The following is a 16,808-nucleotide window of genomic DNA, read 5'->3' as shown; positions in this document are numbered from 1 at the left end:
AGTAGCAAAGAATCGTAGGCAAGATTAGAAATGCATTTTGCTAGAACAAAAAAAAAAAAGCAATACGCGTTTTTTTTGAGCACGCGCCCCGTGATCTGGTAAAAGCTTACAATTACGTTTGAATATCAACAAAAAACTATATACCCTATATACTGAGTCAACTTTTTTCTCCAAGGAAATGCTATTCTTAGACAATATTAAAACTTATTTCCTATTGCGTTTCTTGCATTCATAACAAAAATGGTAATACAACTTACTTTTTGTTTTGAAAGACAAGGAGCAAGCTTTACATATAAAAGGAAACTCACCCAAATGCATAAGGTAATGGCTATTAAACTCCTCAGCGGATCGAAAAACGCGAGAACAACCAGTACAATGAATCCAACTATTGACTTGTCGCATAAATAACTCTGGCTGTGGTACCGGAATCATGTTTCGCAATGCATGCTTAGGATCGGCGTGACTGAGTGCATGCCAACGAGCTTGTACTAGTTCTCCATGTTCTTTCTTACATTGGTCAAATATACATCTGAACCCAGTTGTAGTTTTCTCCCAGTAAACGTCTAATCTTAGTTGATTTAGTTCTTCCAACTTTTGAACTTCGGGGACTTTATGAAGTACACCATGACAAATAGCAGAATCTTTGTCTTCAAATTCCCTAGAACAAATTTCACAGGAAGTTAGAACCCCCACTGTACATCCTTTAGCAAGTAATACTTGCTCAAAACTAGCTGACTTCTGGTCTGAGATTTTTACTTGAAAGGTCACTGGAATACCAGGGATCTCCTTGGCATATGTGGTGGTATCTTTTCGAACACTAGAATCAGGGACGTTCTCTTGAACATAATTAGCATCAGAGCTGCTCTGAGAAACATTTGCAATTTCAGAAGTATCACGGGTACTCTCTTGATCGGTTACATCTCCAATATCAGTACAATTACTGAAGCTCTCTTGAAAGCTTTTCTCATTTTCAATTCCACTAGCAGTATGGATGTTCTCGTTTAAATTCTCCTGTACTTCAAAATCAGCGTTTTCATCCTTATCCTCAATTACCAATTTCTGCAACTCAGGCCCAAGACCCTCTTGGTTTTCATCCAATATCGATTGACTACACATACTTTATCAATTTAATCTATCTGATACATAAATTTGGAGTGATATCCAGTGCTAAATGAAAATGATATATAAACCAAGGTTACCTTGACAGCAAAAAGTTTTACGAAGTTCATGCATTCTTATTCAAATAGGTAATAACTGCGCTACCATGGATTACTCCCGGGAAACTCCTCTAAATATCTCGTAATAAGTAAAAAATGTAAATAAACAAAAAGGGTGCCAATCGTATAATTTCTATTAGAAGTAAAAAAAAAAAATAAAAAAAAGTGGTACAAATAACTTACATGCATTATTTGCATTAGTTTTTCTGTTTTTAACTTAATACTACAAAAAAAATAGTAAAAATACATACTAATAAAGCTCTAGAAATGATATAATAGTTATACAAGTTTTTCTATGTTGCTCAGCTGCGCAAATTCTTAACGTAGCTACAAAGTATTTTAGCAGCTAACTTACCAACCTCTCAATGGAACCCACACATCTACTACTGTGTTATCATCACCAACGACAAAAAAGAATGGATGAGCAGCAGCAGCAATACATGCATGTTGGGGAATTACCCTGACTTGGGTCCCATATGGTATAAACTTACAACTACTATCCAGAGGCGTTAAAACCCCGTGTTCTTGACTCAATCTTCCTACTGTCCATTCTCCAAAACCCTTTGGTTCAATTACTTTACCATGCCCAGGTATGGCACTGAACTCTCTTGCCAAGGCAAGGACACCGGCATCGATAAGTTGCTCCCCGGGCGCATTATCACCTCTGCCGGGGTATGTTGAAACAATTTCACTAAGGACAGTTAAGGAAATAGTAGCTTGTGTGATACATCCAGTGGCTAATTGTTGTAAATCACAACAACTATAGTTTCCGGCATGTAATTCTAACTTCCCCTCGAGCTTATGATTGTGAAGCTTTTCAAGTAATTCTTCATTAGTCAACAGCGACGAAGCATTGGCGGTTGGAGTTGCACCCACAGAGAGAACTAATTGCAAGCTAGGATCAAGCGATTTAGCTAACAATGCAGCATCGTTCGCAAAGTTAATTTCATCAATAAGAAAATCCTTGGCCATTTTCTCAGAAGTAGAGGAATAGGAATGCCCCGCATGACAGTAAAGTCCGTAGATTTCAACATGCGTTTTAATTCTTGGATCCTTAAGTGCTTTTTGAAGTAATGACCCTAATTCATCCCCTACAGGCAAACCAGCACGATGGGTCCCCATGTCTACTTTAATGAAGATAGACCATTTCTTAATAGAAGGATTGGCTTCTCTATAAGCAGCCAATGCTTCTAACTGCTCAATCTGATCCAACATTAAGCGGAAATGAGATACACGAGAGCTAAATGAAGCAAACTCTGGAATTCTTGACTTGACCACTGGTAAACTATAGTGAACATCTTGAACCTGAGGAATCTGTAAAACACCCCACGCTTCCATCATGGTGGACACCACAATTCTATCAGTGAATACTTCTCCATCACCCAATTGTTCGATACAACCCTCTACTGTCTTATGGGTTTTAATATGTGGACGGAAATCAGCATTGAGCTTCTTGGCATTCTCAATCATTTGTCGGCAATTTGCCCGGAATTGCGACCGATCAATTACTATAGATGGGGTTGGTAATTCTTTTATAGATTTACCAACATATTGCTTGCATAATTCTTGCTTGTTTGCCACAGGAGTAAATTCAGATGGATACTTCATAGCTGACGATTTTATAATCTTACACTGCTCCTAGTTATTGAGATTCAAATTACTAGAACTAGTTCTTGAAAAAGTTGGTCCAAATAAACGCACCGGCTTAAACATTTATCCGAGTCAACGAAACAATGTCCCTTCCCCCTTTTTTTTGTTGTTGCAGAGTCAATATTTGAGAGAGCGGCATACATAAAAATTCAGAGCACCACTGACTCCCTCAGTTTCAGAAGTCACTATAAAAAGATTACATAATTGTCACATTGATTATATAAAATACATTAACAATAATAGAAATACATCCGCTTCATTCTAGTTCTTCGGAGTATCTACATCCATATCGTCATCAAGCACTTCGCTTATTTTAGCACTGGTGAAGGTGTCGGAGGTGTCACTTCTTGTTCTCGTTTCCGCTCTCAATTGTCCGGGCCGGGAAACACCTGAAATATTAATAAATGGCATGGAATTTGCTTTCTTTGTTCTCTGGGAGTTGATATCCGACAGCTGTGGTGCAGATCTTGTTGAAGGAATGCTAGTACCAGTTAATGGTGAACTCATGCTTCCACTTCCAAATGTAGCATTATTATCATCCTGGCAACCTAAAGTGTCTCTCCCATCATCAACAGCACCACCAGCCTCAGAGTGTCCACTCTTTATGGCACTCTTCTGTAAATTTTTGGCAAAGTTTGAAGTTCTATTGCTATTATTTTGCCTAGAAAGTTCTTTCAATTGGTTAATGTTGTGTATGCACTTGTGAATAGTTTGCATTAACAACTTAGGCTTCAATGGCTTTGACACGTAGTCATCCATTCCCTTAGCTAGAGATTTCTCCCGATCTCCCAACATTGCGTGGGCAGTGAGAGCAATAATTGGGGTTCTGAAACTAAGGGAATCAATAGGATTTGATTTCTTTTCCCATTGTCTAATCTTTTCTGTGGCTTCAAATCCCCCCATAACTGGCATTTGAACATCCATCAACACCACATCATACTTGTTTTTCTGAATCGCTTCAAAAGCCTCTAAACCATTCTCCACCACCTCAACTTGATGACCCTGCTTTTCTAAAATTCTAACAGCTAACTTTTGATTAACGAGGTTATCTTCTGCTAATAGAATCTTGTAAACAACAGACTCATCGGAGTTTTGTGCAATAGATCTAGATTCCAAGGCTGGAATAATAGCGCTGGCTAAATCTGTGATGCTGCAAGGAGTGTTTCCATAGGAGGAAATGCCTAGATCAATACAAACTCTCATGTTTAACTCTGGAATAGAATGATGCACTAATACCAAAGGAATATACTTGACTTCAGATAACAATCTCAATTTCTTGGCAGTTTCAAGGGAATCAATCATAATAATATCATATTTCACAGGATCAGTTAAATTTGCATCAGAAATATCACGAACAATAACTGGATTCAATCCTAGCTCAATGACATTTGCTCGTATTTCTTCTAATTCCGAGTCAGTATGCTCAGCTGATACAAATAAAATGTAATGTCCACTGAAAGGTAATAATTGTTCAGTTTGTCTAGTGTATCTAATATTGGAAGGAGATACACTAACAGTAAAGTAAAAATTGGAACCTGTCCCATATTCAGAAGTGACCCAAATCTCACCACCCATTAAATGAATTAATTGTTTCGAGATGGATAAACCTAAACCCGTACCGCCAAACTTCCTTGTGGTTGACCCATCAGCTTGACAGAAAGTGTCAAAAATTAGACCCAATTTATCCTTTTCAATTCCAATACCAGTGTCGCGAACACAAAATTCTAATAACAACTTATCACTTCCTTCGATGTACTTGTCAGATTTCTTAACACTTACACTGACTTTTCCTTGTTTGGTGAACTTTATAGCATTACCTGCTAAATTAAGAATGACTTGTCTCAATCTGAACGAGTCACCTATTAAGTTATCAGGGAATGACGAATCACACTGATATGTCAAGTCTAAAGACTTTTCAATTGCTTTCACTGCCAATGTCTTCAATGCACCAAAGACTGTTCCTCTCAATGAAAAATCAATCTGTTCCACGGTCATTCTATTAGCTTCAATTTTCGAAATATCTAGAATATCATCAATAATTGTCAACAAAGAATTGGCCAAATTGTGGACAATAGACAACATTTCCCTTTGATATTGAGTCAATTCAGTATCAAGAGATAACTGGGTCATACCAATGATACCATTTAAAGGTGTTCTAATTTCATGAGACATATTTGCCAAGAATTCAGATTTAGCACTGTTTGCCAACTCGGCTGCTTCTCTAGCTGCTGTATTTCTCTGAATAGACTCACGTAAATTCAAGACCATTTGATTAATCTTCGTTTTCAAAGCGTCCATTTCTCCAGAAGCTTCAACTGTAATGAAACGGGTAAAATCACCATCAGTAGCCGCAGCTGTAATCTGAGCAAACGCTCTCACTTGAGAAGTTAAGTTTGAAGCCATAGTATTAACATTTGAGGTGATCTCCTTCCAAAGCCCATCCACATCACTGACTTGTGCCTGAATACCCAACTTACCATTAATACCAACATCACGGGCAACCTTGGACACTTCAAAAGCAAATAATTGCAATGAATCAACCATCTTATTGATAGTATTTTTCAATTGCAAAATTTCTCCTTGTGCATGAACATCAATCTTTTGTGATAAATCCCCATGTGCCACTGCAGTCGTCACTGTTGCGATAGATCTCACTTGGTTTGTCAAATTAGTTGCCATTAGATTAACATTCTCTGTCACCGCCTTCCATGCACCTTCAACATCTTGGACATTGGCTTGTCCACCCAAAATACCTAACGTACCAACTTCCCTGGACAATGTCGTCACTTCCAAGGCAAAATTCTGCAATCGATCCACCATCTGGTTAATAGTCAATTTCAAATTCAAGATTTCACCTTTACAATCAGCAGTAACTTTCTTTGATAAATCACCCTTAGCAACAGCAGTCGTAACATTGGCAATATTTCTCACTTGGGTGGTCAAATTGAGGGCCATAGCATTGACATTATCTGTCAACTCTTTCCAAATACCTTCTACATTCTCAATCAATGCCTGTCCACCCAAAATACCCAACACTCCAACATCCCTGGCAACCTTTGAAACTTCAAACGCAAAAGTTCTTAATTGATCCACCATAGTATTGATTGTCATTTGCAATTGCAAAATTTCACCCTGGGCATGTACATTAATCTTTCTTGACAAATCCCCACTAGCAACAGCTCTAGTAACATCAGCAATTTCTCTAACTTGATTGGTTAAATTGAGGGCCATAATATTGACATTATCAGTCAATGAGCGCCATATCCCAACCGAGCCTTCATTTTTCGCTTGTCCTCCCAATTCACCATTGGCAACTTCCGTGGCCACTTTAGTAACTTCATTAGCAAATGTTTGTAGCTGATCCATCATAGTATTAATCGTGATCTTGACCTTCAAAATTTCAGGATCTGATTCAACAGAATGAATTTCAACTTTCTTTGATAAATCACCCATGGCAACGGAAATAACAACTGTACCGATTTCACTCAAAGCTTGTTTGAACGCCTTATTAGCTGTTTTAGAGGTGTCCAACTCATGAGATAAACCATCGATCAATTTATCTTGTTTTCGGATATGTTTTATTACCACATCTCTAAGATCAAGTGAAGAATCCTGCAATGCATTTGGATCTTCTAAGAGCTTTAAAATCTCAGCAGATGATCCAATGTCAACATTTGCATTTCTACCATTTTGTATTTTAATTTCGTTTGTTCCTGTCATCGTATTGTTGCAGGCACTGTCGTTGATAGAAAAAACAGGACAGCTTTCGTCTAATTTTGGTTTCTTAGCTGGGGACTGAATTTTGGAAATAAATATGAATCAACTATTTAGTGATTTGAAAGCAGTACACTTGATAGATTAAAAAGGAAAAACTATTTGTGCATGTAATACAGATTTGTAACATTGGTTGCTGCTCTTTCTTTGAATTAAAATAGATTTGTTCTGATTCTCCTCTTTCCCCGCTATGTGCAGGATAAACGTTTATCTAAAATTTAAACCAACAGGTACCACTTTTTTGGAATATATGAAGTGATATCATCACTCTCATTGACAATTACCTCAACATGCAATTACTACCTATTTATATCAACCAATACGTAGTTACCAAGCTTCTAAGTGTATGGTCGAATTAGCACATGCCAAAGGTCGTGCATTTTAACGAACTTTGTATATGTAAAAAAATAATTGACGATCGGGTGCGTGCCTTACTCAATTAGTACCTGACGTAATGCATGGGTATCAGTATTTAGATTTTTTTACTAACCACTTGGTAGCACACAGGGACCTACTATGGCAGACAGTACATAAAATCGGTTAATTTCTAGAAAACTATATCCTTGGCATTTTAATTGTTTCGAATACACTCATCCTTTTTGAATGCAAGAATTTCACCCTTTAAAACTTCTTTCCAGTGAAGACAGTCATAATTAATTGTGACCCCTATAACATTTGGGGTATTTTCTTGGGGAGTCTCTAATGGCTCGTCCTGATCTTGTCACATAAGATATCTTTGGTATAAGCTTACTATATATCTCCTCTAGACCTTTCGTTTTACTCCTATAATAGACATGGGTGCTGTTTTAGAGGGTTTGATGCTTCTTATAAATGTTCTATAACCTGGGTCTCAGTGGAATAACAATGCAACTGTGAGCAGGTACTTAAACAAATAATGATATTCAGTTCGCTAAACAAGGAAACTAGAAAAACTTGACTGATGAGAAGATATACAAACCTACAAATAAGTTTCTGCAGACTTCCATATTCTTATAGAGAATCCTGACAATCCTTGAAACTAGGAATATTTGGTCCTTAAACCAATAAGGTCACGTATCCTCACGACAATAGCACAAATACATAATTACAGATAATTAACAAAAACCAAACAATTCAAACCATAGCATTAACTAATTCAAAACAATCCAATAATCATACTAAACACCGAGCCATATCATTAGAGCATCTTAGTTCTTATCAGAAACAGCCTGATATAGAACATTCTATGGTGTGGTATTCATCAGAGTACTTATCGCGCATTTTAGTTAGATTTTTTAGCGTTGCATATTCGAAATATGTGAAGCCACTCTGGATCGATCCAACGCAAAGTCCAGAAAGTAACTTGAAAACTAACAAAAAATAAAGCTGCTTCTGTACGAGTTTTTTTGAACAAACGATTCTTCATTACGTTCTATTGTAGAAAGATTTATTTTTGCCACCAAAGGAGAAACTCGCTAATATTTATATTAAACTTCGTACCATATTATCTATCACATGGCAATCCCCATATTTGAGAGAGACACCCCCCCTCATTTGTAGGAGCTCAATCTCCGAGAATTGGTACTGCACATAAATACTTTTCTCATTCTCACATAAAATTCTAACAAAAAAAAAAAGGAAATTTGTTGGCAAAATGCCACTCGTGATTTTGTTGGACTTGGTTATCAGATTTACAAGTATTAGTTCAAAAAGTTTGCTAAAAAAAACCCACTTTAATACGTATTTGGCACGATAAAATTGAGCACGTCCATCCAGTGACATGTCTTTTACAAAGGATCAAGAAGCTATCGTATTGAAGGTGCTTTCGTATAAGCCTCACCAGTTCTACGAGATACTCAGCGTTGAAAAGTCAGCAAATGAATCAGAGATCAAAAAATCATACAGAAAGTTAGCGATCAAATGCCATCCTGACAAGAATCCTCATCCGCGTTCAGCAGAAGCATTTAAACTTTTAAATAAAGCCTGGGGTGTATTAAGTGATCCTGGGAAAAAGAAGATATACGATCAAACCGGCAGTGATCCAGATTCTCGTTTTGCTTCTGCAGCTTCATCCAGCGGTGCTTCAACGGGGTCATTTGGCAATGGAGGACCATATTATCGTGGCGGAGGAGTGCCTTTTGATGATGATATCTTCAACTTATTTTTTGGTGGTGGTTCAGGTGCTAGTCCATTTGGTGGTGGTGGTGGAACTACCTTTCAATTTGGCAACGGTTTCACTTTCCAATCTTTCGGTGGAGCAGATCCATTCGTGAGACACAGACATCAATTCAGAGGACACAATCAACAAAATACCCAACATCAAGACAGACGACAGGAAGCATCACTTTCAGAGTCACTTAAAGCATTAGCACCCATCCTTTTGATATTAATTGTGCCTATATTCTCAGCATTGTTTTCTGATAGTAATTCTGCTCCAGAGTATTCATTTCATAAGACAAGAGACTACAGTGTTCAAAGATCGACACCCAGGTTCAACATACCTTTTTATGTTAATAAGAAATTTACTGAAAAATATTCAGGAAAATCACCCCAGCAATTAAAGAACTTTGACTACAAAATCGAGAATGTGTATATACAAGATAAGAGGGCAAAATGTTCACGAGAACAAATCCGCAAGAATGAAATGATTGAAGATGCCCAAGGATGGTTTTTTACAGATACAGAGAAATTGGCCGCTGCTGAAAATATGGCCATGCCTAATTGTGAGATTTTGAGAGGCTTAAGTTTAATTTGATACAACACCACCAAGCCATTCATTCACTTAAGTTGCATATCAAGTGGTTCTAATAAGTTTCATAAATACCTTTTGCAGTGGAGGAAACTGGTAAACCAAGTTATTCAAAAAACACACCAAGATAATATTAATTTCATTATAATACAAACATTTCATTTCATAACTTCTCGTCACGGTATAAAATCCAGGCAGAAGGATAATATTAGAAAAATCAAGCTTGCCTTTTCAATTATGCTCTAGTCCGTTAATTCAAAAGTGAGTGTTACATTACATAGAGAATATCTAACATAAATATTTTGCTTGACTGTAGGATATCAAATAACTGTAGATATAGAATATAAAACTGATTGATCCAATCGAGCTCTTGCCAATCAAATTATCTATAAAACATACAATCGTTCCAAACAAGAAAAGCTTGCACACACCCTTCCCTGCATAGAACTGGTTAGTTGTACCCTCTCAGCCATCCATTGATCAGCCATAAATAGTAACTCAAAATAATATTTTACAAATACTCAGCACCAAGACTGTGAAAATGACAAATGATAAATACTACCCGGGTAGTAACACTGTAACCAAGACAAATAATAGATGTACTTACTTAAACTATCTTGAATTTTTTAACATTTTTTCCACTAAATCTAAATAATGTTGTTTACCATATTCATTGTTTGCTTCCATATATTTTTTCATAACATATCCTTTTACTTCCATTTTATATTCTTTGGTAATTTCATTAATAAATAAATCTATTATTACTTCAAAAGAGTTCTCTGCTATTTTTTTTTGGTGTCATGTCTTTAACAGCTAAGAAATATTGCCATTTCTTATCATAATTTTTAAAATGTTCTAATCTTGGAAGAAATATAGCAACATAGGATCCTACATTCTTTTTCGAACTAGTGGAAATAAATTTTCGTACCACCAAGATTATTCACAATAAAATTGTATGACATTTGGGATGATGATAACTAACTTCATTTACTTTAAATAAATATTTTCTCCTTGGTGTAAATACTTTCAATACTTTACTTTTCAAGTATTGAAATCCCGTAATATGAAATCAATGTATTTTTTGCAACCATAAACAGTTCCATCATACATTTCAAAAAAAAAAAATAAAAAATGGCAGTGATGATTACTAAGCTGAAGATGTAGAGAGAGCAAAAAAAAAAAATAATTTATTCAACTTCACTCAAAGATGACTTATTTACAATCACAAATGTTATCATTCGAACATGTCCTTTAAGCAAGACGCAAAATCTGTATTTAGTGGTTTATCTATTACAGATAAGCTACTTCCACTTTTGATTATCCTTGCTATTATAGTTGGGGTGTTGATTTCGGTGTATGCCCCTTCAAGTGCAGATGCTTTTGAGGGAGCCCAAGTCGTTGGGGTTTCTGTTCCGTTAGCTGTTGGTATGATAGTTATGATGGTACCTCCGTTGTGTAAAGTAGAGTGGGAGAATTTCCATAATTTTTTCAAGAAAAGCACATATTTACGTCCACTATTGATTTCATTATTTATAAACTGGATTATATGTCCATTTATCATGCTTGCGTTCGCTTGGTTGGTTTTATTTAACTACGATGAGTATAGAACGGGTATTATTATGATTGGAATAGCAAGATGTATAGCCATGGTTTTATTGTGGAATGAGATTGCTCTAGGAGATAACACCCTCTGTGCTGTACTTGTGCTTATCAATAGTTTGTTGCAAGTTGTTTTGTACGCGCCATATCAGTTATTCTTTTGTTATATTATCAGTGGTGATCCTATTCCGATCGACTCTGGTGTTTCCTATTCAATTGTGGCCAAGAGTGTTGCTTTCTTTTTAGGAGTTCCACTTGGTTTTGGTATCATTATAAGGTTCGTCTTGAGATATTTTAAGGTATATGACAAACTTATGCCATTTATTAGTCCTTGGGCCTTGATTGGATTATTATACACCATTATTGTCATATTTATAGATAAAGGGAAAGAATTTATCGACGAGGTTGGAACGGCTTTCCTTTGCTTTATTCCATTAACGTTATACTTCATCATCTGCTGGTTTGTTACATTCTTTGGATTGAAATGGATGTCCAAACCTCTTAAAGCGCAATATGATGAACGTAAGAGATTGTTGTGTGGATGTGAAGAGAAAATTGAGAAACATCCCACGAAATGGAAGAGTGCATGTTCTGCTAATTATTCACAAATCGTGACCCAAAGTTTTACTGCTGCATCCAACAATTTCGAATTGTCCCTTGCTATTGCTATTTCCATCTACGGCTCCGGAAGTAAGCAAGCCATTGCCGCTACATTTGGTCCATTATTGGAAGTGCCAATCTTGTTACTTTTGACATTTGTTGCTAGATATTTTCGAACTAAGTTTATTTGGGTAGATGTCGAAGATGAAGAAGAGCCATAGTACATTACCATAATTTATCTATAAAATTTGAATAGTAATACCTTATTAATGTTGAAAATTTAATTTAATTTCCAAAAAGGAATCAAACTATAGTTAGTTTGTGTCAATATGCCAACCATTTGTCATGAAGATAGAAATTTTTCAACTGTAGGAAATATTGTCACAAAGTGATCCAACTTCTTACATATCTTGGGTGTTCCTCATGATGTGCACATGTTTTGCTGACCAACACAGGAAATTAAAGAAAGCTGATACTTAGAATTGAACCCACATGGTCATGTACCAACTATAGTTGATGAAAATGTTACGTTACGTGCAAGCAATTCTAATAGAATATTGCAGACAATTACGACAAAGACAATAAATTTAACTACTCACATGATGATTTATTGTACTGGAAACAACTAAGATGATTAATCTACTAGTCTACTCAATTCTGCAATGCGTTAGCTAGACTTCTTTTCTACAAGAAAGCGGTAGGAACATAAGATTATACTGCTGTTGCCCTTCTACCTTCTGCACTACATAAAGGATTGTATTGCACACATACTATTTGAACATAAATACTTAACGAAAGAAAAATAATTTCCTCTATGTACCTTCAAAGTGATTTCTTGTCAGGAATATAATTTTTCTAATCTTATAAATAGCATACATTACATGGTTCTAACTGCCACAGTACAGTCTCTCCCTTTATTTTAAAACTAGTAGAAATAAACTTTCGTACTACTACGACAAAAATTATTCATACAAAAGGGAAAAGAAATCGTACTACGACAGCTCAAACTCTTTACACCATGCAAACAGAATCTTCACAAGAACGGTACAAAATTTTCTGAGTACCATAGAACGAAGCTTTGTTTCCTTCCCGCATGAATCTATGTGTACCACTGGTTTGAAGATTTTGCTTACTCGGTACAAACAGCCCTTGCTTACGAAGTAGGAATACTTTCAAGAAAGAAAAACACTCTATATAGCCAACTCTTCTCAACAAGGAACTTGATAATAGCAAATAGGATTACAAAATATTGCCAGATAGCAAAAACTAGTCAATATAGTTCTGGCATCCAAACCAGAATTACAAAGACTTCTGAATAATGCATAAACCTAAACATGTTTGTTCCTACGAATTTTGCAACAAATACTTACATTCCCTCCTAAACTTTGATCAGACTTCACAAAGCAATATCACCAAACTAACTAATTCATTTATACAGTTGCATTCATCAGAATAATCAATATACTCAAGCGTTAAGCATTCAATTATAATACCATCTACCCTGATCTAATCAAAAATCTACTTAAATTCAATCCCAACAATAACTCGAATGCTTCCCTCCAACCCAACCAACCAATGCATGAAACAGCTTTATACAAAAGTGCTGCACCCCACCCACATAACTTACATAATCTAGACTACTTATGATACTTCCCAGAACAATTAAGTAAGCATTGAATAAATACTAATTCTGATAGACACAATTAGACTCACTACAGCATTCTAATCCCACTCAAAATCAACACTCTCGATACTCAATATGTAGCGATTAACATATTTATCTTAGTACAAGCTCCAACTAGTTCTAATAATACTCTACACACTAGTATTACGGAAAACTACAGAGTATCATACAGCTATAACTGCATGACTACATCTATATAAAACTCACTCTATAGGGTATCAAACAGTGTGTTCGCTATTCCAATAACAGCGCTGCCCGATTTAATCTTCATTACACTTCAAGAAAACTATAACCAATAAGACTAGTATTAATTTGACTGAAAGTCTTAAAGATGAGTTACATTGCGAACAAATACCATTCAGGAAGAAAATCTACTAAATACTAATATTCGTAGTTCAAGTTGAATGTACTAGCTACTACATCTGTAGATGTATGACACTTATTCTTAAAGTTTTAAGCAAAAACGTATCTTATAGGCATCCTATTAATCTCAATCAAAAATAAAAATATAATAAGATATAACATTCAAACACCACCGACTAATCTTTCTTTTTACAAATTCAAATCCCAAACTATGCTTCTAACAATTATAACCTAAGTATTTCTAAATACCTATTATGATTTGTAGCCATGGTCAACGTACACATGTTTGCCCACAACATATTCTGAACTAAGTAGCTGCCTATGACAAAATATCTAGAATCATCCGGTTTTCACTCGGTTGTAGTATGTCATGCTTATTACATAATTACCTTTGCTTGCTATATAACGGAAGCACTTATTGTGTAGATAACTAAATTCAACGAAGATCTTCAATACATCCTTTGACTACAGTATAATCTAGTAATCACTTGAAACACATCTACTTGCATTGTTAGCTACAATATTTTAGTATGCATCCTGAATTCATATAACTTCTCGATTTACTTCTTGAATATATCATGAATGGTTATAAATAATATATCAGTACATCTTTCTACAAAGACGCCAATACCGCTCTTTCCAGAAATCAATATTATGAATTATAATTCATTATACATAATTGATCTCACCTTTACATGATTTAGGCTTGTAATATAGGTAGTAGTTAGAAAGTATTTATGAACATAAGGCTGCTTGCAACAAATCTCAAATCAAGCATCTTTCAATTATTGGTATCTGTTTAGATTAGTAAAATTGTATTACTTTTATGTATACATTCCAAGGGTGTGAATGGTTTATTGAGTTTATTATACGGAATGATACTGTACGTGTAAAATTGAATTGTAAACTAACATTATAAACAATTTTACTGTATAGTTCCACTTTCTGATATCAAACTATGCTTTTGAGTTTAGTCACTAGATAAATATGTGAATCAAGCAATAGTTAGAGCTTCAATAGAGACAACTCGGAGAGCTATTAAGATGTTATTTCCAATGAAAGCAGTTTGTTGGAAGCATTATAAAGCTCAATCTTTCTAGAATCAAAAGTTATCTTAATACAAATGCATTTAAAAGATTGTTAATGCTTTTGGATTAGCGAGTTGAGTTGACCCTAAGTACAGTCCTTACTTGGTTAGAGCTAATGGCTGGAGGTAACAGGATATTGTAAATAGAATTGAATTTTCACAGCTTCTTAAAGTTTAATTTGGTTATGAGGTTTAGATCCTTCATGGAAATTAATTATAGTGTTATATTTTCTGTTCTTGTATTAAAGTATTTTTAAGTAGGCTCTGATAATTGATAAGTCCTCTGAATTAATTACTATATTGTATGGTTAATTTCTTTCTAAAGTTTTGGCAGTTGTTTATATTTGTAGAGTGATATTTAGGATTGAGAAATTAGAAATTGTAGAACAGTGCTAGTTTTAGTCATATGTTGTTTAGGCTGGCATGACATCCTTGGTTTCGGTTTTAATTTCACGTCATTGATGGAGTTGGCACTCAGGCAGTTTTATTTAATGTAGCGTAGTGTTTGTTACTAGACATGCTTGGTGGAGGTAACAGCGATTGTTTGTACCCGGAGCGTTAGAAGTGTTTTTGCTTTAGGAAATGAATGGGTGTTTTTAGGTTTTTGTATATTGTTAGAGTATTAAGGATTTGGTTGGTATTTTAAAGATTTGAAATTAACTACAAGTTATGTTTTATTGAGAGAATTTAGAAATTAGGATGGCCCGGTGATCTGTTGTATGGATTCTTTTCATTGGAACCGGCAGAATATATTAAACTAGTTCAAAAGGATATATCCACGAACATACCCTATTCACAATGTTTTAGTTGCTGACTGTACGGAAGATAATTCAAACTGTAAATGTTAAGCGAAATAATATAGTTACAAAAGAATAGATTGAGAAATTGAACCCATAGTACTACAACAGGATTCAAAGTTAGACTTCCAGTTGATGAACTGGTCCATGCTCCTGAATGATTTTAACTAGTGCAGTTTGTATTAAAATGCTATTTGAGTAGAGATTACGATAGTATGATCAGCCATGTGATTTTCTTCCAATTGTCATTGAATTCTACAGTTCTTCTCTGATATCATACCATCAGAAATAGTGTACTCGTTGTTCCACCTACCAAGGTCCTTACCGTAGAGGGCTTGGACGCTTTGACAAGATGATATGATCTATTATTCTAATAGAGAAATGCGCCCAACTGATACCTTTTTTGACAGGTTCATATCAGGGAATTGCAACTAATGCGAATGGAAGAATTTGTGTAACGGAGTATTATTTCCCAGTTTGTATGACAGTGCTATTCACTGATTGATACCTCATAGCAGCATAGTTCTGAAGAAAGTAGTAATCATGGTATGTTCGGGTGTAGTAACAATCTTGTGGCTGGAACTAGAAGGTTAGAACTGTTTATATTCTGTGGATTTTCAATGCGCAAAACATCCAATTTATTTGCTACCACAGTTGTACGTTTACTCGCTAGAGAATTGTTTAGTAAAATTGACAGAGCATCCACTTGATGCTATGGTTTTTTTTCACTGAACATGTTGTGGATTCTGTTGTTTAGTGCTGTTGTTTCGATGGGTGCAATATTGTAGAATCTGTTGTTGAAGGCTCCTAAGTTACTTGAATTGGAAAGAACAGAACCACTTACTTTGTGGGTTGGAAGTTTTTCCTAAAGGTTTGATATCCCTTTTACATTTGTGGAATAGTGTACAAACTGTCTGAAAATTGCATTCAAACAACTGAATCTAATTGAAATATTAGCCGCATATACTGAAATAGTAACAGTGGAACCTAGATTCACATTTATGGCTTGCATGAGCTTCTTGGGCACTAAATTTAACAATTACCCCCCTTTAAGGTTGCTAAAAGCGGAGAAATCCCAAATATCTCCGGATGATAAACAAACGTTATTGAATATTATATCAAGGCAAAGACTTGAGTACCAGCTGCAAGTTGCCAGTAGAATAAGTTCATGGAGCAATCTCCATATCAAGGTGGTTCCATATATGTGGCATTATTGAACAACGTAGATGGTGACTGTCATTGCAATCATGGTATTATAACGAAGGGTTGTAGGTTAAACTTGGTCTAAAATACGGCTTTCTGCAAGATT

General features: G+C 35.4%; 5 protein-coding genes across 5 annotated transcripts; 2 read left to right on the top strand and 3 right to left on the bottom strand. All coding sequences in view use genetic code 12, as the record gives it.

The window, feature by feature from the left end:
• Positions 1-98: 98 nt before the first annotated feature.
• SPAPADRAFT_63628 (uncharacterized protein) lies at positions 99-1,345 on the bottom strand (the record flags this gene model as incomplete). The annotated part of the gene is made up of 1 exon (XM_007377705.1): positions 99-1,345. A coding segment is annotated over one exon (395 nt), but the record flags the coding sequence as incomplete, so codon positions are not given.
• A 100-nt stretch (positions 1,346-1,445) lies between these two features.
• SPAPADRAFT_63627 (uncharacterized protein) lies at positions 1,446-2,924 on the bottom strand (the record flags this gene model as incomplete). Its single annotated transcript, XM_007377704.1, has 1 exon — positions 1,446-2,924. The coding sequence occupies one exon, from the start codon at positions 2,823-2,825 to the stop codon at positions 1,569-1,571; it is 1,257 nt and encodes a 418-aa protein (XP_007377766.1).
• A 204-nt stretch (positions 2,925-3,128) lies between these two features.
• On the bottom strand, positions 3,129-6,587 carry NIK1 (Nik1p; the record flags this gene model as incomplete). The annotated part of the gene is made up of 1 exon (XM_007377703.1): positions 3,129-6,587. One exon carries the CDS (start codon positions 6,585-6,587, stop codon positions 3,129-3,131), a length of 3,459 nt encoding a protein of 1,152 aa, XP_007377765.1.
• Positions 6,588-8,400: 1,813 nt separating this feature from the next.
• HLJ1 (type I HSP40 co-chaperone) lies at positions 8,401-9,375 on the top strand (the record flags this gene model as incomplete). Its single annotated transcript, XM_007377702.1, has 1 exon — positions 8,401-9,375. The coding sequence occupies one exon, from the start codon at positions 8,401-8,403 to the stop codon at positions 9,373-9,375; it is 975 nt and encodes a 324-aa protein (XP_007377764.1).
• A 1,214-nt stretch (positions 9,376-10,589) lies between these two features.
• ARR3 (Arr3p) lies at positions 10,590-12,536 on the top strand (the record flags this gene model as incomplete). Its single annotated transcript, XM_007377701.1, has 1 exon — positions 10,590-12,536. The coding sequence occupies one exon, from the start codon at positions 10,929-10,931 to the stop codon at positions 11,787-11,789; it is 861 nt and encodes a 286-aa protein (XP_007377763.1).
• Positions 12,537-16,808: the final 4,272 nt, after the last annotated feature.

The sequence above is a fragment of the Spathaspora passalidarum genome, assembly GCF_000223485.1.
Source record: "Spathaspora passalidarum NRRL Y-27907 unplaced genomic scaffold SPAPAscaffold_8, whole genome shotgun sequence".
Classification (NCBI taxonomy): Eukaryota; Fungi; Ascomycota; class Pichiomycetes; order Serinales; family Debaryomycetaceae; genus Spathaspora; species Spathaspora passalidarum.
Note: the sequence above shows the minus strand (reverse complement) of the source record. Positions and strands in the feature narration are given on the sequence as shown.